Here is a 23,127-nt window from a genome sequence, read left to right on the forward strand (position 1 = left end):
ATTCCACTTCTCAATCAGTTTCATCTGGACTCCTGCAGGAACACAGAGAAAGAAAGGTCTATAAAGCAACTGAGTTATGCAAGCCAAAAAAAAAAAATCCTTCCATTTTACCTCAAACATTCTCAACTTGGGCATAATTTCCTCCAGTAGTTTAACATCTTTGGAAATCTTGACCTTTAACTTGTCCCAGCGTCCCTGCACATCCTTCAACTCTTGCATGTAGGTGTTTTTTATATCCGAAGATGCATGCTTCTCCAAAGCCTTTGTTTCTTCAGCAAGTTTATCTACCCGGGGCTTCTGGGCTTCCAGTGTCTCACAAACTGTCTATAACAAAAGGAAAAAAGCCTCCTTCCAGTATTAGCCATACAATAGGTACACACTTACATACAAATCCAAGTACATCAAAAGTTTCATTGATACTTGGGCAGACTCAATGAAGAGTGATACTCCAGTTACAGCAGTCATTGCAGCAGACATGTCCAAACAACCTTTTAAACAGCAAAGCCTTCAGCTGCTGTACTGAGGCAGCAGCAGTGGTAGCAAAGTTTGGCCACACAGCTCAACATGCGCAGGCATCTACGCCTCTCATGTGCCGTGCCATACTGGCACTCAAGTCAACAAAGCAACAGCTCTGCCCCTGCACTCTCAGAGCAAACTGCAATGCAGACAGACCAGGACCTCAGTATGGTCATACCCCTACAAGTTTGCTTTTTAAAAGCACATGCAAACTGGCTAAGTGCATTCTTCCAAGTTTTGTAAAGTGAAATATAACGTCTTAGTTGCAAAAAAAAGCTCTGGATACTCAAGTTTTGAAAACTACTTTCCCAGATGGGATACAGGGAAGATACATTCTGAGTACATTCACTATGACATTGCTGATATAAAGAGGCACTTGATTTGAAAGAGATAATTTACTAATATGAAAAATAACAGCTGAAGGTATAAGCCAAAACATGAAAAATGCTGCCACTGCATTGAACTCATCGTTTTGATACTGTGCTTCAAATTTGCTTTAGAGAAATTCACAATGAACACATGAAATGATTATTAATTTAATGGATTTAATTTTCTAGTATACCCATTTAATATGGGTACAAGCAGGATATGTGCATGCATATTTTGCTGTATTTTTACTGAGGAAGACTTTTTAAAATATTCATGTTCTCAAATCTACTTTACATTTATCATGGTTTCTTTTTCTGGAAAATGTAACAATTCCTCTAAGATGGGTAGAGAGGTAGCAATGAGACTGGGAAGAGGAATGTATGTTTTAGAAAACAAGAGCTTTCTGTGCGGGAGACCACAGATGAAGCACGTATCAGTACCTGTAACAGTGCAGAGAGAGCTGAACAAACCCATGGTCCACAAGCAGCTCCTCATATACAGTTCATTCTCCTCTCCTGTCACACTCAAATGCTAAAGCACCTACACTAGCATAGTATGTCCTTTCAGGGTAATTAGTCTCTGAAGAAAATGGGGCAGAGGCAGGAAAAGACAAGCCTCCAAAGGCTAAATGCCTTTGCAATTCATGTAGCATATGGATCAGAAAATCTCCTCCATGTTTAAACAATACAGAAGAGAAAACCAAAGAATCAAAGCTTGTTTTAATCTCCTAGTTAAAAAAAACCCACAAAGCACTAACAACTCTATTTATTGGACTTCCAAAAATCATCGCTCTGCTAAATAGAGAAGGATATAACAAGCTGTCTGCACCCAGCAACCAGAGCTCCAGAGCTCCTCCAGAGTCACCTGCAGCCTTATTAGGCCACCACAAAGTGGAAAACACATGCTTTTGAATGTGGAAGGTGGTAGAGCAGGCAGGGAAAAGTTTTTTTTCAAACAAACAAAAAAAAAGGGGGCGAAAATACTGGAGATGCAGAAATCTCTCCCTGGAGAGAGCTACATCCCTGTCTCAGTACGTGGTATTTGCAAAGCAGCTGTCATCTATAAATTTTTGTCTACTTTATAAGCACGGCTTTCATTTGATAGGCAGTATGGAGGTCAGAAAAGTAGTTACTCTCTCCAAGCACCTGAGCAGGATGGGTTTGTTGACCAGCTGACCCTCAGACAGTTTAAGCAGGCAGATCCCTCATACCTGGGTGAATATATTTACCCAGTGTTTGGAGGGGAAGATGGAAAGCCTGCACACCACAGTCCCTTCAGAAGGGAAAAGGCACAGTCAGAGGAGGTCACCCTGTCCCAGGGAGGGACATGGCCTCCCAAGGACAGAATCAGGTCAGGCACAGGCATGACTGTGCTGTGGCTCAGGCATGCGCAGCTCCCAGCTCCTCGTTTTCCTTACAACTGCACTCAGCAACAGAGGAGCAGACCTTGGATCAGGTCACCAACCCGATCCAACCCAGCCTCTAGAAGGAGGATGCTCTTGGAGCCCTAACATTTCTTTTGCAACTGCTGGGCACAGGGGATCATGCACACCAGAGAGTGCCCTCTGAGGTCCTTTTCCCCTGGCTGAGCAGTCCCAGCTCTCAGCCCCATCTCCTGTCACAGGCAGCACGAGAAGCTGTGAAGTCTTGCAGGCTCAGAGATACCCAGCCCTCGCCTGGACATGTCCCTCAGCAGCCTGATAACTCAGCAAGCCACCTCCAAAAGTGGGTTCCACACCCACATCCCTGACTCTGAGCAGTGTCAGGTACCCCACTGAAGGCAAGGCAGGAGAACAGAGGGTGACAGCAGTGGGGTAACATCCTTAGTCAGTGCAAAGTGGAGAGTTACCTTGGCCTGCTGCAGGGCGCTCTCCACCTTGCTGGGCTCGCTGAGGCCACTGGCAATGCAGTGCTGCTTGCCCTCCAGCTCGCTCAGCACGTCCTTCATCTGCTGCAGGGACTCCACGTACTCCCGGCTCGGCTGCCTTTCTGTCTCTGGGACCATGTCAAGGAGGAAGAGAACAAAATACAAAGTAAGGAAGTGCACTTGAACCCAAATCATAGGAGATGTGAACATAATCAACTTTCCAAGAGCTAAAAAGCTTTTCAACAGATAGGACTGTTTTTCCTCTAAAAATATTACATATATACCACACAAGAATATATTATGTTATATAGAATATAATAATAAATATGCAATTACGACCTTCAAAATTTTTTACAAACTCAATCCCATTTTCAGAAATTATTTTTATACACTTAAGCACCTAAATCTGTTTGGGTGGGTGGGGTGGTAGAATTGGTAGTATTTAAATTATATGTCATCATACCAAGAATAATCTATAGTATTTAAAATATATAAACCACCCAAATTTAGTATTTTGCATTTTTAAGATTTAGACATATCTACTATTTATCTACAAATACACACACACTGATATCTACTATATATAAAAAACATAGTATAGCAAATATAATAGACATATATTACATATTAAATTAAATATACACACTATATACAGAAATTATATAAGCTAGTATTTATAAAAGTGTGTATATATAAAAAACATATTATTGTGGGCTTGTGTTTTGCTTGCCTTTTTATGTTTTTCTAATATATTTACCCACACAAATATATAAAAATAGCAGCTTTCAGCCTGTTGCCAGAACAGAGACATCATGTAGGAAGAGTTAAAAGGGAATTAAAGTTTGGATAGAGTATCTGCTTGCCATCTTCAACCACATCTCAAAATTTGTTCAATCCAGCCCTGTGTGGAATCCCAGGCAGGAGGCAGCACCTCACTGGCATTTCAGAATGAAAACAGCCAATTGGAATAACTGCAGCAAACACGATTTGGCCTGTAAGTCCTGTACTGTGGTATGCACATTCTCTGGCCCTGGATTCCTAAGCAATTTTGTTACTGCCCCATGTGAAAATAATCTAAGTCTTGTTCTGACTCACCAGGTAGCTTTTCAATAGCTTACTGTCAGAACTGTCTGACCTTTTATAAAAATGAGTCAACATTTTTGAGAGAATCAGAGTTATCCAGCTCTCTTTTCTCAAAAGGCCAGCTCAATTTAAAAAGGGGGGTAAAAATTAATAAGAAGCATATAGGTGCACTGTCACTAAATGACAGAAAATCCTGAAGGAGAAGAAAATAGTTAAAGTAGTTTCCCAGTGACAAAAATACTGAGTCAATTCCCATCTAAAAAATGCCCATAGAGTTGGGACTGAGTAGCTCTCCATGGGGGAATTTCCAGAGGCTCAAAGAAGAACCATAAGAGGAGCTGGCCTTCTGTCAGTCAAAGCCTGCCAAGTTCACAAATGCCTAAGTCACACCACCAGTTGTTTCCACCAGTAACATAGCTCTGGAAGTTTTTACCTTGCAGCAGCTCAACTATGCTGTAAATAAACAGCTAAAACCCTGAAGTGACATTTCCCTCTGTTCGTCAGCAATATACCTTCTCAGCAGGTTGTCTCATTCAAAAGACACACAAACACAAAATTAATGTGTTAGAATATATACAGTGTTTCTACCAAGCACTAAATGGTTCAAGTAGATCAATAATACCTCAAGTGATGCATGACACAAAAAAAAAGTATTTTTGTCACATGATATATAGTTACCAAAATACAAAATACCAATAAAATTACTCACCGGTACATGAACTCAAAACAGCCATAAAATAATAACTAGTCACAGTAAGAATGAAAACATCCCCTTGCAATTTGAACATGGCTGACAGATACTTCATTCATACAGTTTTTTGCATGGATATAATTGAAGCATGCAGGCCTGGTGCAACACATTGTATAGACGGCCCAACAATTTAGTAATTGAGCCTATTTTTACTACATACAGAATAGTGTTAATGCTCTTCCATTTGAAGCTGTTAATAGAACACTTCTCAAATTACTCCAAAACAAAAACTAAGGAAAAAATCTCTTACAAGTCTGTGCTGTTGCTATTCAGCTGTAAAGTATTACCAGAACTACATATTTCATGCACTACATTTAAAATTCTTTAAAAACCAGCATGACTGGTTTGAATGCTCATAATGAAATTTAAAATGCAACAACAACCCAAGTAGAAACTGCCTGAAAAGCAAGCCAAATTCAAAATCACTTCAAAGATGAAATTTCCAAAAGGAATTATGTATGACTAATGCGCTCAAAGCTATGAAAAAGAATAAATTTCACATGCACACTTTCATTTTACAAGGTTCTCATAATATTCTACTTTTCATTTCTAGAATTTCATTACAGAACATTTATTTCTGTAAGAACCAGAGAGAGACAGATTTCTGAGCTATAGTATCCACCTTAAATATGTCTTGCTAAGTAGTTAAATGAGGTTTCAGGAACGTTGCATCTTTGCATAATCGTTTTAAACACCATGGAATGATAGATTCTTGAATTGTGCACAGAGGAGGCCACATCCTTCCAGGTGAATAAAATAATTTTGTCAGTTTGGCACAAAGCCTAGCACAAACACTAGAAAAACTCTACCAGAATTCAATGAGTTTTCAGTCAGCTCAAAACAAACAAACAAAAAAAAATCAAAACACAAGTAAGCAGGAGGCTTTATGCTAATATACATACTTATTTTAATTTACCTTTTTTCAGCTGTTGGTGACGTTCCTCTAGTTTCTGACAAGTCAATTTGAAGTGATCAAGAAAACCACTCAAGTTCTCCTGAATGAAATTTGGAGGCATGGGCTGAGAGGTGAGTGTCTTGCAGGTGGCTTTCAGATGTTCCAGCTGTGGACTCAGGCTTACAAGATGAGTTAACTCCTGCTGTAAAAGAAAAACCAAGACCAAAATTCACACTTACCCTGTAAACATAAAGATTTTAGTACACTACCACAGCACAGCTCATTCACATTACTAGGGTGACAACACTAAAGTACTTCTGTGACAGATTCTAAAATCCTCCAGTCAAGTCAGGTGCCCTGCATAGCCTTAGAAACTAGGCCAAGCTCTACTGGGGCATCCTGTGCTTCTGACAGCTTCCATTCAAAATCAGCAAGTTTGGCCAGACTTACCTGACATAAGTCTTTCAGGACTGCTGAGGACTGGGATGCTGAAGAAGAGGCTTTTTTAAGCCAGTCATCCTTCTCAGTTAAAGTCTTCTCAAGCTCATTCATTTCCTTTAAATAAGCATTTATATCTTCCTGGTACTTTATCTTTCTAGTCACTTCTTCTAGATTTTGAACCACATCTTTCCACCCCGAAAAAATTTTCTCCATCACAGATTTTATATCCACTGTAGGAAGTCCTTCTACAAAGATTATACAAATTACTGTTATATTAACTGCAACACATTTTCATTAACAGGCATTTAACCTTTTCTTTCTTCAAATATAAGTGCACTCCCACTTTAATATACAAAACACTTTGATCCCAAATCAAATATCTATAAATCTATACTTATTACTAGCAGCATTTCAGCTTTATATTGCTAGTAAAATGTAGAGTGAAATACTCTAATTTTGAGGAAAGACATAGAGAGGGATTTTTTTGTTGAACCACTCTACTACAAGTAGAGCCCAAAGCTCTGATCAGGGCAGCCAGCCAGCTTTCACAAGAGCACTTGATGACCCTGTGCTCACACGTTGGTCATAGGCTTGGCACATCAACACCACCGCGGCCACAGCCACAGGGGAGAAGCATGCAGACAAAGACCAGTCACTGCCCTTCTGCCACAGTCTGTACCTGCCTCAGGATAGAAATGGATGTAGGCACAAATGTGCCAGTGCTGTGTGTTATTCCACACAGGACTAGCTGGGCCTAGGTCTGGAAAAAGGCTGCGAGCCTGAGCTGGACAGAACATACTATCAGACTCTAACAAAACCAGGGGCTATAGATTGGTTATTTTCTAGAGACCTCAACCTTTAAGATGACAAACAATTAGAAAGCAAATTGTTGACCTTACTCTTTGCTGATACAAAGCAGCTTTTCAACTATGCATTTCTTGTTATGGTTAACACATGCTGGTTTCATACCATGACCTATCATGTCACAGCTCAAAGGGTTTGTAGAAGAAAGAGGAAGGGAGCATTAATTTCTGTTCAGGTTTGAAAACAAGCAACATCTAAAAATTTTTATAAACCAAACTCCAGGTCAAATCAGTGGCTTTCAGCCATTAACTTCAGGGCAATGGCACCTGTAGCAGACTCCGTGGAGCTGGTCAGGGCTGCGTGGAGCACTGAGACTTAACAGTAGGAACTGCTGAGTCATGATGAGACAGCAAAATAAGCTCCTGACTTCTGCCTCTCAACCCATAGCTTATCTCTGTAACCCCATAGGCCCCTTTTCCCCTAACCCTTACTATTGACAAGTTTGAATCCCCCTATACCCTATAAAAAGGGGCTGGTTTAGCCCATTTGGTAGAAGAAGAGCAGTCGTTGGAACCCTTCACAGACCCCTCAATAAACCATCGCTGTGGAACGCCAGGACCCTCCTTTTCCTCTCTCGCTGTCTGCTTCTACCCCTAGCCCTACAGTGCTTTTAGCAAGCACGAGCTGAAATCCTGAGAGAACTGATCATCACTAAAGAGCTGAAAATCACTTAGCTTGCCAAAGGTAGCCATGGCTTCGAGTGGCGTGGGTATTCGGGCACTCTGTCTCCCAGAGGGACTGAGTTATCCAGATAAGGACTGCCTTGCTCAGAGATAAGCTCGATCTGAGGGCTGGGGGCTTGCAGGGAGACCGACACCCCCCTTTTTCCAGGCACCCACTGTAAAAAGCTTCAGCTACAGTAGGCAAGGAGGGGAGGACTGGACATGCTTAGTAAATTGGGGCACACAAGCAAAGCATTGGACTGCAAAAAAAATTTTTGCAGTCCAATGCAAAAAAAAAGTGATTGCTGAGAAATCCAATGGAATTCATAATTTTCCAAAAGGGATGCTGGTCATCATGCAGGACAGTTGATACCATCCTCTCTCCTGTCTGAATGCTACCAGTGATGACAACTTCACCAGAAGTCAAGTGCACAGCAGATCTAAAAGATTGTCTCTAGATGATATGAACATCTGTGATAGAGATCTCATTCCACTCTTGGATTTTTTTCAATATGAAACAAGATTTTGGCAAGGCTTAAAGATTCAACTTTCATGGATGTCAATTATAAGATCCCATGGATAAGGGTTTTAATTGATAATCAACCATTTTCCCAATCATACAGACTTCTCTCTTGCCTTTGAGCCATAGATTCTGACTGCATCATTAAAAACAGACAGTTTTTACAAAAATAGATAAAAATAGGAAAAAAAGAGACACATATGTATCAAGTTTAAATTTGGCTTAAAAAGTTTCACCTCTCTATAGCAGTTATTTTAAAACTTTTACATAAAATCAAATCACTTCCTTGAAAGTATGTAACTAGCATTGTTACTGAAAGAGAAATAATTTCTTTAAATACCCCTTAAAAGACTGCAAATGAACACATGCACATAAATGAAAAATAATATTGCTTTCTAAAAGCTTTAACTAAAAAATCACATAACTAACTAGTAACAGTAAAATGACCAATGAAGGAAAGAAAATGGAGGGAGAAGGAAGGAGATAAGTATTCCAGTATTATTCCCCAGTAACTCAACTGATTAAATCACAAAGGAGAAAAACCGCCAAGTTGCTTACCCTTTCCCATTTGATCCAAAAGAATGTGTCCACTTCGTTTCAGCTCATCTAACATCTGGCTTTTTTCAGCTCTTTCCTTTTCAATCACCTTCAAAGTGAATCCCAAAAGAATATAGTGGCAGCAAGGGTTATTTTCCTTAACTTCCCTCTTTCACCCAGTAATATCTATTTTCCCACTACTACCCAAAACACATCATTGTCTTGGGTACACCACCTTCTGAGCTGCATGTTAGTTCTGCTTGTGCAGAAAACAAATGCAAAAGGAGTCACCTCTCACAAGTAGCAGGCATGCAAGAGATTAGTACTACAGCACCAGGAATAAAATACTGTTTAATGGCTTGATGATCCCACAGTATGAAAAAAGATATTGGGACAACAGTTAAAACAAGTCACTTGTATCAAAAACTCAGCTGTAATTCTCTAATGTGAACCAGCAGAGAAAAGACCTTCTTCTTAACAGCCCCTTCATTTCTACAGTTTCTACTGTGATTTCCAGTCGAAGGGACCAACAGACCTGTTCCCTAGAAGCCCAAACAGCAAGAACTATAGCACACAGTAATCCATTCTCATAAGCTCTAGTGCTTTACTCTCACAAAGATTTGGAGAGGGACATTCTCCATGACTACCAAGATTTTTAAAGGAAAGAGCTCCTCCCACAAGTTATACATATTGGTGAATATTCCTTTGTGAGTCAATTGGTAGAATACATCCACAGAGACAAGATGAGCTCCTTGGCCACAAAACCACAACTTCAATATCCTCTGTGATGACAACACAGTATCTCCAAACCAAAATCTTTTTGAACCTCATGTTAAAGGTCATTACTCTGGTTTAGGCTTCCTACAGTACATTCAGAAGCACGCGCTTATTTGCACAGCTGGGAAGAACAAACTCTGTCCTATCCACTGTCCAATCATTTAAAAACAGTACTGTTCATGGGAACCTGGTGTTCATCTCAGGACCTCTTTTTTAAAGAGCTATAAACATTCTTAAAGATCTATAAATAAAATATTGGGATAGTTGTTTTGGTTTTTATTTCCAACAGTACTGCCATTTCAAACATTCCTACTGGCACCATTTTCCACAAGAGCACTATGGAGGAGCCTCTTTATAGAGATTTTTAGGTATTGTTTTTTATTTCAAAAGCAGATTCAGATCCTGTTAAAGCTCCAGTAAGTCTTCATTAACAAAGAATGCTCAAGAACCAGAAAAAGGCAAGAATACATTCCTGACAAGAAATAGAAAATAAAATGGTTATTTCACCATTAGCTCTTGTGGGAGCTAATGGTATAATTCCCACAAGATTCTATAAAATTATATAGTCTGTCTTGCAGGTCAGCAATACTGTACACAAGCTGTAACAATCAGGTTTTCTCCAAAATTAATAGAGCAAACAACATGTCCAAGCATTTTAACAACAAACCACTTTGGACCGTGGGTAATACAGTATTTGAGGAGTGTCACAGCATGATTCAAGGGGTCTCTGAGCCCCCCACTGGCCTATCTCTACCAAAATTATATAAGTGGCATCAATCAAGGCCATTTCCAACTGTGAAACATTAAACCAAAATATGATACTTAGTGTAAAAGATAATAATCCTGAAGACAGACATTTTTCAGACCTCCAAGGGAGACATCAGTAATTTCTGTTTTTAAAATTTCCTGTGGATTATGCAACAACACCAGCAAAAAAATGTGTCCAGCTGGTCAGAGATTTCTATGTATGCTCAGTTCTGAACCTATTTAACTGAGGGACTTAATCCCCTCAAAGCATGCGGATCAGCTCACACCTCCAGCTGACAGCCAGCTTAGATACAAAGTAGAGTATTCACTGAAACATGCTCTATCTCCCCATTTTACCTTCAATTTTTCTTTCATGCTTGAAGTCTCTCTCATCTTCTTATATTCTTTGATGTCTGCGGCCTGAATGGCAGATTTTGATTTTGAAATCCAGTTCAAGAACTCAGTACTTTCAGCATCAAACCTAGTTTAAAAGGTCAGACAGTGGTTTGTTTTTTGGTTTCAGTCACTCTGTCTTAAAAATCAAAAGTCTTAAAGTTCAGCACATTATTTAATCACAAACCAGCAAGGCTTTACACAAAATTCATGCTCCTCATATTACTACTCACGGGAAGTAGAGATAGAGTTTTAAAAGCCTACCATAATAAAAATAATACCCACAGTATCAGCTTTCAGGAACAAATTGAGAATCATGGTGCAATTTACTTTACATATAGCATCACACAAATTATAATCGTATCTTTTAATATGTTACAAAACAGATCTCTCAATGCCAAGTATTTTGAAAGTAATAACTAGACCTCAGGAATAAAACAAATAAGAATTGCAGTTCTAAGTTTCAAAAGTCTGCAACGCTATTTTGTCTGAAGGAAAAGCTAACAGTGGCAGTGACAGCTGACAAACATTTTTGCACACTTAGCTGACAAAAGATTAACTTATATCTTACTGGTTTTGTCTACAGTGCACACACATCTATACTAACAACTTTCTTACCCCTATGGCCTCTAAGCTACAACCTAACACCACCAAAAAAAGACCCAATCAACTCAGATTAATCAGTACTGTATAGAACTTGAGAGATGGACAGATACACTGTACAGACCACAAGTCAGGCTGAATTACAATTACATTACTTAACAAATCCTAACATGGAATAACAGCATAAATAACCCCAATAAATGCAATTGTCAATCAAAGTTCCCATGGGAAAACTGGTAAAATTCCACTTACTGGTCATTTGTTGGTTTCAAAAGAAGTAAATGGAAACACACAAAAGCATCAGAAACTTTATGACCTATATTTACTACGCCTGGCTTTAATACAGTTTCAACTCTAGGAAAACAGACAACAGATAAATAATTTTTACTTTCAAAACCTATAATGGTTTCTACAACTCAGGAGACACAGAAAGGACAGATGGCTGCTGACTACTTTACTGCCCTGGCACATCCAGATGCACACACCACCCCCACCAGAGCTCAAAAGGTCTGACCAGAGTCTTCAAGAGGGTTGGGGCAGGTTCCTTACCCCTTCAAACTTCCATTCCTCCTCCAGAAAAAAAATAATTAAAAGACTCTTCTTCATTGTGCAAACACACAGTGACTCCCTAGTATTGATGCAGCCTCTATTGCATCTCTGAATGATCTGACAAAGATTTAAACCAGTGATTCTTCAAGAAAATACTCATTTCCTCAGCCAAGCACAAAAAGCAAAATGTTGAGCACACAGCATTTAATTTCCTAATTTATATTTAAACAATTCCTTTAGTTTAGGTATGCTATTTAATAATGAGAATTCAACACAAGTTATTAAACCCTGTTTGGCTTAAGAGGAGAGAAGGTTCCAGGAAAACTTGATAGCAGCCTTCCAGTACCTAAAGGGGGGACTACAAGAAAAATGGAGAGGGACTCAATGGGAAGTGTATTGATAGGACAAAGAGTAACTTTTAAAGTGAAAGAGAGTATATTTAGATCACATATTAGAAAGAAATTCTTCAGTATGAGGGTGGTAGGATACTCAAACAGGCTGCCCAGAGAAGCTCTGCATGCTCCATCCCTGGAAGCCTACCAGACCAGACTAGATAAGGCTCCAAACAACCTGCATTAGTGGAAGGTGTCCCTGTCCATAGCAGGGAGGTTGGAATGACATGATCTTTCAGGCCCTTTCCAGCCCAAATGATTCTATGAGTCTATATATGCAAATAAGCGCCAGCCGCTCCAGAAATACTTGTCAAAGGAGACAGTGTAATATTATTCTTATTACTAAATATGAGAGAGATGGAAAATGTTTCTGGGCATCTTTTTTTGTGCAGTTTCTCCCATTTTTCCCATATGTTTTATGAAAATTATAAATAAATAATAAATCAATCAAAATGCTTGACACTTTCACATCACCTCTTGAGCAAAGATGAGAAGATGTTTTGCATAAATTAAATATAAATCTGTCTTTTCAGCAAAGGAGCTGAGGTACAAAGGACTGGAGACCTGCTTCTATGAGAAACAAAACATCCCTGTTTTCCTTTGAAATTAATGGAAGCTACAGGTTTTCTGCTGCTCCGAAAACAAGTCTGTACATAACATTCCATTCCCATTCAAAGAATCACAGAACTGTTAGGTTTGGAAGGGATGACTGGAGATAACCTAGTCAAGCCCCCAAGCCCAACCTCACAACTGCAACTTCAGGACTGCTCACTTGCATAAAAGAAGGATCAACAGTCAAGACAGTCTCTGTAGTATCCAATGAGCAAGGGAAAATTGCAGTGACATGTACTTACTTTTTCTTTGCTTCACTGTCCCCTGGAATTTGCCTTTTCTTTGGGAGTGGTGGTGGGGGCAATTCCTGTCTGGACTGTTTAGCCACTGCCTGTTCCTTCAGTGGTGTTTCTGCAGCAGTCTTCTGTGAAACCTGTGACATTCCTACACTTCCTACAGCTTGAGTTACCTATACAAAATAATTTAGGGTAAGGATTATGTGTCATTTTTACACAAGCTGAGTTGCTTTTTCTTATTTTCTTTTATTCAGTCATAAAAGCCTGTTCATTCACTCCCACAAATGACCACATTGAGCTGTCATGAAGCACTTTTATCATATTTACACTCCAGAGAAAAAGATCATTATTCTCATTTTACAGATGGGAACAAAGCATCAAAATTCTCAGTTCAACTAGAATCGTGCCAGTCCAAGTGAACTAAAATCAACAAAAGGAGCATTATATGTATTTTCTTTCATCATTTTTTCACAGAAAGAACAAAGGTACTTGGAGTTTATTACTAGCAATTCTACATTTTGTACTCTTGCTCTATAAAACAAAGCCTAGATCTCATGAAGAGCTGATACACAGTGAATTTGACCTAAAAGCTCACTCAAGTCAATAGAAACCTCCCATACCCTTTATCAGGTTATAAGGTAAGTCCCTGGAGACTCAACCTGTTAGTTCCAAGTATGTGCTTGATATTTAAGGGGAGTAAAAGGATAGAGACAGGAATTGGCATTCTCTAGTGCTTTGACTCAAACACAAGAACAAATTAAAGCCACATGGCTGCAGTGAGCCCCTACCCAGACTGCGCAACTCATTCACTATATATTAAATGGATCATGAATTGGTGCCATGGTTTTTTACCACAACAACATATTAATATCACCAGAAAAAGCACATATGAGTTATAAAGCTGTCAAATAAAACCCTCACAGAAGCCAGCAGGAGTTCTGTCTAAATAAAAACATTACCAAGCACTCAAAACACTAAAATAAACATTGAACAATCCATCTTGGCTATCATCATTACATGTCAAACAAACAACTACTCTGTTTTCAACAGATGAGAAATCATACTCACAGAGCATAAATACTTGTATGACTCCCATTTATTTATCTATTCTGGGGTTTGGGTTCTGCCTTTGTTTTCTTTTAGTATCAGATTTAAATCCAGTCCCAGCACTCTTACAATGTTTAAAGGCATTTGCATTGACTGATAATACATGGCAAGCCTGCTTTACTCATCAGAAAAATGAAGCTTAATCTGTGTGAGAAAGGAGTAATAGTACTTGTCAGGTTAACAACTTGGGCTTTTGGAGACCAAAAATGCAGGCAGCTTTATCAGCCCCACATGAAAAAGCACTCACCTACCTCTCTAGCCTGATGCCTGGACAATTTTGCTGACACAGTGAAGTTTGCATACATGCAGTCATACAAAAAGCTAAAAAGTAATAAAGACTTGTAAATACCTGGTTAGAGTAATCCTCTAGCTTCTGAACCAAACTGTCCCACCTCTGAGTTAGCTCTTCTTGATCCTGATCAATTTTACTGGATGCTTTGCCATTCCCAAGGATTTGGGCCACATCCTGACCTAGTTCATTCAGCTGGTCTAGTGTTTGTCGTTTCATACCCAAGTCTTCTTTTAAAATCTGTAGTTAAAAGAAAAGATTAAAATAGAACATCAACTATTCTACTTCCCCTAAGCTTTAATTCCATGGCTAAAAGGCAAAGGGGTTTGAAAGGGTGGTGACAGGGTGAAAGATGTACTACCTGAGCCAGATGAACAGTCCTGTTGTGTAAAAAAAAGCACTAACAGACACTCTTTTTAAAGAGCACATCCTTGAAACATCTCCTAGAGGAACCAGCAGTATCTCTTCAGTAACAGTTACAAATTATTAGCTCAGGTACAGGCTGCTCCAATGAAATAAAGAAAAATCCACACCACAAACCTATACCTTGGAAAGCACAGCTGACTGGCAGCCTGCAATAACATCCAAACCCTCTCAAAAATCTGGGATAGCTGTCACAGAGTTTGGCACACCAACAAAGAACAGCCATTGAGTAAACAGTACATATGTTTTAAATTCAAGTGCAAAAATCTGGCAAGGAGAGAATGTTGGCCTGGCTTCTGTATCATGTATTCACAGCTCCTACCAGGGTCAAACTAGTAATTTGCTGCTCATCAGGGCTATGAGATTTCATGGGATAGGGCAGGATATCAATACTCACGGCTAGTTTTCGAACATTCACACTCAGGTCTGTTTGATCTTTAAAGTTGCTCGTCTGGACCTTACTCAAAGCCTCTTCTTTCTCTGTTAACCAAGCTTTCAATAAGCACTGCAGATCATAAGAAAAATAACACAAGAAAATACCAAGATTGTCAAACAGCTATTGACAATTGCTTCTTTAAAATCTTTGAATTTAAAGCATAGTTCTGCAGTCTTTATATACTGGAATTTCAATTGACTTTAACAAAAATAGTACACAAAAGTGGACAAAAATATCAGATTAGGGAAGCAAGTAATACTTCCAGTGAAACAATTTCAACAAAACCATTTCTCAATATATCAGAGCACATCTCCCCCCAAGTTATTTATATAGCAAACAGATATCCACCATAAAGCTAACATAGGATTTATAAATCATAATAGAATATATCAAAATGGCATGCGTGTGTTCTTTTGTTTTCCACCCTTCTTCCTCTGTGACTCACATGCTATTACAAACATTTTCTCACAGAAGTGACACCACTGGTAATTCATATTCTTTTTAGTCCAGACAGTTGATCAAAGACTCAGATACTAATTAGTGACCTCCCTGTTTATGGTACCTACTTTCAATTGCAACACAGCTTCAGCAAATCCTATTTCAGTAACTACTGGAAGCTGGAGCGGTCTGCTCTAAACAGATCTAACTCAGGGACCTTTAATTTTTTCCTTTTCTTTTGCTACAAGACCTGTCTTGGGTCTCACTTCTCTTCAGTCACACAGCAGCACTCCTGTAGTAACACCAGCAATAACTGGCATCAGGTACCAGGAAGGATTTTATGTACTCTATATTATGTTCCCACATAATGCTGCTGCTGGACAGCAATCTCCATGGACTAGAATGCCCATCTCTCTATCAATTTCAGCTGCCCAGCCATTGGTGCACTGCTGTTCCTCTCTGTTTAAAAATAAATCACAAAGCAAGACAGACCTTTTTATTCTTTGAACAACACACTTTACAACAGCCACCAGGTTCCCCATCCTAGATGCATATTTTTGGCACAGTCCCAGAACTTACTATAGCAACTTTGGGCCACAGGCTGCAGTTTACATTTCCAACATAAACCAATATGCAAAATCTACAGACAGAAAATATGATGGTGGTTGAAATGTCATAAGGCTGTGATAAAAAAAATTATAACACCACATACTCTCTGGAAAAATCATGCTGGCATCCCAGCCAACATATTTTATGCATAAGAGGAGCTCAAAAACCCTTCATGCGTTCAACTAATTTCTGCTAAATCAGCAGTCAAAGATAACTCTCCCTAGAAAGGAGAAACATAATTACCACAGTGCTAAGAAGTCGTTTGCACTGATGGAGGAATTTGTTTCCTGAGTGGTAAGGATTGTGTTGACTTGAAAATGTAGTGTACAAGAGCTTCCTAGGCAGCCACAAAAAGGCTGATGCATCACTGTTGCTCATCTCTCCGTGTGGTTGGACAAAATAGAAAATGCTTGTAACAGAGTGTTTAGTTACTTTTAGAGTGTTATGAAAGTGTTTGTATTCAATTGTTAAATAGTTTCAGACTGTAATTTTTGTAAGTCACTTGATCATTATTGTGGATTTGTAATTCAAACCCACTAGTAATAAACAAATTGTTCAGGTGAACAATGAGTACAAAAAGGCTCATCTAAACCAGCTAAAACAAACTTCTATTTCCTCTTTATTTGCTATCTGACATTCTACATTAAGCACACTGATTGCTTCACTTTTATAGAGCAACATAGCTACACACAAATTAAAATAAGCTGAGTTCAAATGTTCAACTCCAACACAATATGGCACTTCCAACAGTTTTGTAATAGTCAAAGAGTGGTCCCCAAACAAATGTAAGGGTGGGAAAGGATGCTGACATGATGACAGAGTCATCAAAACTAAGAGCACTTGAAGTCCATAACTCATATACAGCAAGGATTTTGGGGGAATCCTTATTTCTCAATTCCGAGTTACCATGTCTAAGAGTTCCCAGAAAACATTAACACACAATTTTCTGGATACACATACACAGATGACAAAGCATTATTTTAAAGAAACATATATAAACAGATACTCGGCATGGGACAAACCAGAATCTTAACCTTGGGTCCATATTGACAACAAGGTCACATGAGCTACAAATTCAGTGTATCAATATACTACAAACAGATATGGGAGAGGTAAGGGAGAAACACACAAGGAGCCCCAAAGAATGCAGACAAAACATCCTTGTCAAAGAAACCAGGCTGCAGCTGATACCAGGAGCTATACCTGCACTGTTCTACTTCTTTCAAATGTCTAACAATCTCTGAATACTGCCTTGTTTAAACAATAGCTTACAGCGATAAATATCACGTTTAAGAAAAAAACAATTTCAGTAAAACCTTCAAAGAAAAAAACAAAAAATATTTTCATCTGAGAAATGAAACAAGCTCTAGTTCTAGGCATACAAACAGCATATGTAGCTGTGTTACCATATTTTTAATGCCATCAGTTACTTGTGTTTGAGCAGTATTTTTTATGTAAAATACATTATATCAAAGCAAGAAAACACTTTAGTATTGCACAATTGTGTACATGTGTTCATGCTGGAAGTACATATACATTAATTAGGAAGATTTCTGTAATTACAAAGCCACCCGAGGAAATGGAAAATGGCAATGAATTTTCTAAGTATTACTGATATTCCCACTTCTTGACCATTTTACAAGATACCTTGGAAATTACTTTACAACGAGCATATAAACTATAAAATTCTATTCTTAAACTTTGGAAAAATACTTCTCTTCTACTTCAGAGCTACTCCTGTCCTCAAAGAACACAGGGAACCCAAACAATAACAAATTCTAGGCTTTCAAGGTTTCTTTTCCATGAAAAGAAATCAATCCTAGTCAGAGCTTTGATTCTTTTTCAGTTTGTTTTTTCTCTTCCTCAATCAACCAGTCACTCTGAAAAGCTGAACAGCTATTCACCTGTTCTTCCAGCAGTTCCTGCCATAAAAGCTGAATTTCTTGCAGCTTGACCCGCCGATCCTCAGTCCAACGACATACTGCTGTCCACCGCTCACCAAGCCTCTACAAAAGCACAAAACACTCAGAAATTACCACAAACCTCACAAAGAAACTCCAAAAACAGATATTCAAAAGTGTGATTTCTGCTTCACAGTAACTTCTTTCTACATTATATCTACTTCCCTGTCCATTATTGATATTGTTGTATTGCACAGAGCCGGAGATTAACACTTTCAAAAACATTTACATATGGCCTAAACTCTGATTTTGCTCAAGTCTTTGAGCTATTTGATTGACATAAAAAGGAATGAACAAAGTAGCACTAATTTTGTTTGGAAAAATTCTGTCTCAAGTACTCACTGTACTTCAGGTTATAGTCCTAAGTGACAGGAAAACACTTCATATGATATTCCCTAGATAAATTGTGTTCATGTCTTCCAAGTATTTCTGCTATGAGATTTTAACTTTCTTAGGAAAACAACTTACATGAAATAAGAGTTGTACTATGAATCTTCCCATTTAATGAAACTGCTGAAAGCATATACTACCAAATTACCCAAGTCATTGGGAATGCAAACAGCTTGACTAATCAGTAATAGAGCTTGAAAGTCACCAAAGCACTTTAGCAGGTTTTCGCTTAAGCTGATTTCCTAAAGGAAATGTTATTTTAAATTACTTTCTAGATAAATTTTCTTTAAACACAAAAATGTTGATTAACAATTACATATGAATTTTTCAAGCACCTAATCATAGAGTTAAAAAAATGAGGGCTCTAAGATTTTACCTGCAATTGTTCCTCCAGAATAGCTGTTGCACTTTCTCCACTGCTTTCATCAACAATGACCACCATGTGTGTTAGGGAGTTGACCTTCACCTGTTCTGCCTCTAGGTCACTCTGCAGGCTCTACAAGAACAATTCAGAGGTTACCAACTTTGCATGCATTTGCTAATTTGCTATTTTGGCCACAGTGACTATCACAGATGCTGTGGCAGCAGAACTTTGGTATTTCAGATTCGACAGCTAAGCACAGATTTTACCACTGGCAATCACTGCACGGTTTAAAAACTGTAAGCAAAAGGCTGCTAGAAATGAACCCAAACCCATTCTGTTAAAATACTGTAAAAGATGGAGTGCTTTCAGTTGGATGCCCCATACTTGACTAGGAGAATCACATGACAACTGCACTGACTTTCCATATGTTTGATGTTATACATAGGAGAGGTTAAGTGCTTCTACACAGGGCTGCTATTGCTAATAAGCAAGTAACATAGGGCATGCCAAACAGAAATTAATAAAAACACTCATTTTTCAAGAGTTGACAATATAATGTCAAAAGTATCAACAGTGCAATAACTGACCATGATGTTCCTAAAATAATAGTTGAAAACTGCAAAAAACAGGCAGCTCAGATTAGTTTAAAGCAATCTGTAGATTTAAATATTCATACAACTTCTAAAAGAACAGATTCAATGCTTAAAGCCTACTACAAAATATCTCTGCAAGATCAACACATCCTTACAGTACTGTCAATATCACTTTTTATACCAGCATATCCTAAGCTACTCTATGAAACACATGCCTCAAACTCTACAGACTTTGAAAACAAAGGACAGGAAACTACACAGACTAAAAATACTCCAGTGTTCTTGTTCTGTGAGGTATGTCCCATGCTGGGGAGAAGGTCAAACCTCAGCACTGAGCATGAAAACTAAAGCTGCACCACAACAAATATCAAAAGGACATCTTTCTCCTTCACAAAAACATTGCAGGGTAGAAAGGTGGGATTTACACCCAAAAACTCGAGAAAACACACTTCCAAAATATTGCACACATAATGAGAACCAGAGTCTAAGCACTGCCTTAGGATTAGTGATCCCTGCAAAAGCAGGGACTGGAACTGGTGACTTGGAAGGCCCTGATGATTTTGACTCCCACATTAGTTTAATGTGCAGGTCTCAAGCAGGCTTTAGTAATGCCTGCCAGTAATTAAGGGCAAGTCTGCCCACAGTACCTTACATACTGTTCCTCACATCAACAGTTTACCAGGAGAGGCCCTAGTCTCTCCACAAAGTAAGGGTAACAATTTTCCCTAAAAAATTTCCTGCATGAAGCAAATAGCTCCTACTAGACAGCAGTGCTCAGGTGTTACGTTAAAGCTTCTAATTCCTTTCTAGACCACCATCATCCTTTTCCAAGCACCAAATACAGTCATATATGACTCTTGACAATCAATTTTCACAGCCAAGGAATCCACCAACATACACATCTTCCAAACACTTCTCCTATACATATTACACAACAGCAAAAGGTTTACCTTATGTTCTTCCAGCTGTTTTTGAAGTGAGTCCAAATCTTCTGCTAGGAGCTGAGATTCCATCTTCTGAATGCGCTCCTCTGTGACCGTCAGCCAGTCAGACAGCTGCTCCAGCTGCTGCTTCTGGAGCTCCATCAGCATGTCATGCAGGCTGCAGGGGGAAGCAGAGTTACTTCAGACACAGCTTTCCCAAGGAAAGGAACTAAATTCTAGCTCATATAGGAAAGAAGCAAGGCCATACATAAAACTGTTACCTATCACCAAATAAAATTTTCACCATTTAGCTGAGGAACACAAATAAGTATTCTTGTTTCTTAATAAAAAATGTTCCTTAACTACGCAATTTATATGCAGCTCTTACCTTGGTAACCCATATGTAGGGAAAAAATTCTTCTGAAAGCTTTTTAATTATGTAAATACCCATAGATATCCACATCCACTATACACTTTATTGACAAACTTAAATGTGTTTCTAATGCTGTTTCAGTAGTTCATGCAACCACTGCATTTAAATACCATACAGTTAGTCTGGCACATCTACATAACAATTCACAGAATACTTTACATAATGACAAAAAAAAAGTCAGTTATACACACTTCTTTTGTTTCACTTTAAAGTATGAAGAAGGATTTTGTGTCACAAACTGAAATGTTAATTCTAAAAAAAGCAAACCAAATTCTCCAAAACACAGCAAGCACCAGAGGTCAGTCCTGAACCTCTAGAAGAAGTTACATGCCATGAACTCACCGAGACTGCCTGTCCATACTTTCCACCCTGAGTTCCTCCCAACGGGAGTTCAGCAGCAGCATTTGCTCCTGGATCTCAAACTCTTCTTCAGGTGACAGATTTCCCTGGGCCACCAGTTGGTTTCCAGCCTGCAGAACATTGCCCACACTGCTCTGGTGCGCAGTCAGTTCCATCATAAAACCCTGGAAATGGTACAAGCAAACATCACTGTGAGGTCCTATCAGAGTTTATAACTTCTTAAATATTCTAAAAACTATAATGTTTGAATCAGTGCTCTAGAAGGAGCTGGCACCATCAAATGCATGATGATGGCAGACCTGTTCCTTTCCTTGACACAAGATTTTCCATGCACTACAAAAATTCCAGATCCAGTAAAACAGAGGAAAAAAAAGCTGACCACCTCAATGAAAGCTCTGTTGGGGAGAAGAGAGCCTTCAAGCAAAACCACCAAAAATATGAAACAGGAATTTATCTATGGCCAACAGAACATAAAACAACATCTGAAATGTATTGTAGGAAAGCAATTAGAACCCTATGAGTTAGCAACATATATTTAGTGTAAATCCAGAACACCTCTTCCTTTGCTTCATTGCTTTAGAAGTGTAGCACAAGGAAAAAAATTCCTCCTCTTGATCAGCATTCAAACTCTATATTCATTTTTATACAGTAAGCTGGCATGGGAGAAAACTAAAATATCTAACATGGCAATAACCTTCTAGCAACATTAGAATGTTTTTTCAGATTTAGAACAAAGTCAAACCAAAATTTGTAAAAAAGGATCATTTGGAAGCATCAACACACGTTTCTGAAACAAACTATCCTAACCATCACAGGAGGACCGCTGAATAAATTGACGTAATTGTCAATTTCAGCATTACCCTTATTTAACAGCTAGTGGCACAAGGCTGACCAGGTTTTTTTTTAATTGGCAGCAGGGAAGTACAACTCAGACTGAGATCAGACTGCCTTTATATTATGCACACCTGTAAACCAGTCACCAAAGGCTGATTTAAAAACATTACATTTAGGTTTCAAAGCATGCTTCAATCATGGTTCTAAAAAGAAGAATTTCACCTTGAATAAAGGCTAGGAAATGGAAGTTCTGCAGCTTATTTACACACACAAAAAAACTAAGCCAAACCACAACAAAAGAATTTATAAGAGAAGCTTACTTCATGGGTGGAAAATTGTTCTTTGACTTCCTCAACATCACCAGATATTTCCTCCTGTTCCCGAAATGCATCCTCAGCTGACAGCAACCATGTAAGAACTTCTTCCAGGGCAACTTGGTAGCTATCCAAGTCCATATCCACTTCTGTCACTGTACTGGGAGTCTCTGCTCTAGAACTGTCCTGGTCTTCTTCAAGTACCACAGTCTAGGCAGCCAAGAGGAAAGAGATGTCTTAGAAGTGCACAGAAGATGCCCTCCCAAACGGTATCAAAAACAGAACAACTAAGATCTCTTTCAAGCTTTCATAAAATGTTAAAAAAATTGTTAGATAAATTTTAATGAGAAATGCCAAAGTCACTAGATTAAAATGCAAGTTCATTAGTAAAGAACCTGAATAGAACATACAACTTTAATCTTGGTCTCTGAACAGTGAATCTCAAAACCAACCAAAACCTCACTACCACTAACCACCACAAGTTCCATAGAAAAGTCAGTTATAGACTGTGGACCACTCTCTTCAGCTGATCAAGACACATGAAACAGAGAAGCAAAAAAAACAAAAACAAAAGGCAGCATAATACAAATGGAACTTTATATCTCAATGCACAAGATTTTGTACATGCTTCAGAAAAGAAAAAGGAAGGCAGAAAGACTGAAGTTAATGAAAAAGAAGTTATGATTTTTTGTATTTTCCCAGTTGTGTTGCCCAGGACAGAAAGCATAATCCAGTGAAACTGACAAACATGAAGATCAGCTAAAATTACAACTCCAAAAAAGAAAGGCTGGATTTGATGACAAACACACCTGCTGCACACTGAATTCTCTTTCCTCACAT

The 23,127-nt window shown here is 38.6% G+C and overlaps 1 protein-coding gene across 1 annotated transcript in view; it reads right to left on the bottom strand.

Annotated features, from left to right (window-relative positions):
• Positions 1-23,127, bottom strand: part of UTRN (utrophin) — a 341,542-nt gene that overhangs the window by 238,076 nt on the left and 80,339 nt on the right. Inside the window, 15 exon segments of the mRNA XM_014306655.2 lie at positions 112-324; positions 2,734-2,879; positions 5,502-5,682; positions 5,931-6,166; positions 8,526-8,613; positions 10,386-10,509; positions 12,820-12,986; positions 14,270-14,449; positions 15,030-15,137; positions 18,020-18,121; positions 18,843-18,962; positions 20,374-20,524; positions 21,122-21,303; positions 22,294-22,497; positions 23,097-23,127. The exon segment at positions 23,097-23,127 is cut by the window's right edge and continues 12 nt beyond it. Coding sequence (XP_014162130.2) covers positions 112-324; positions 2,734-2,879; positions 5,502-5,682; positions 5,931-6,166; positions 8,526-8,613; positions 10,386-10,509; positions 12,820-12,986; positions 14,270-14,449; positions 15,030-15,137; positions 18,020-18,121; positions 18,843-18,962; positions 20,374-20,524; positions 21,122-21,303; positions 22,294-22,497; positions 23,097-23,127 — 2,233 coding nt within the window.

The sequence above is a fragment of the Geospiza fortis genome, unplaced genomic scaffold, assembly GCF_000277835.1.
Source record: "Geospiza fortis unplaced genomic scaffold, GeoFor_1.0 scaffold162, whole genome shotgun sequence".
Lineage (NCBI taxonomy): Eukaryota > Metazoa > Chordata > Aves > Passeriformes > Thraupidae > Geospiza > Geospiza fortis.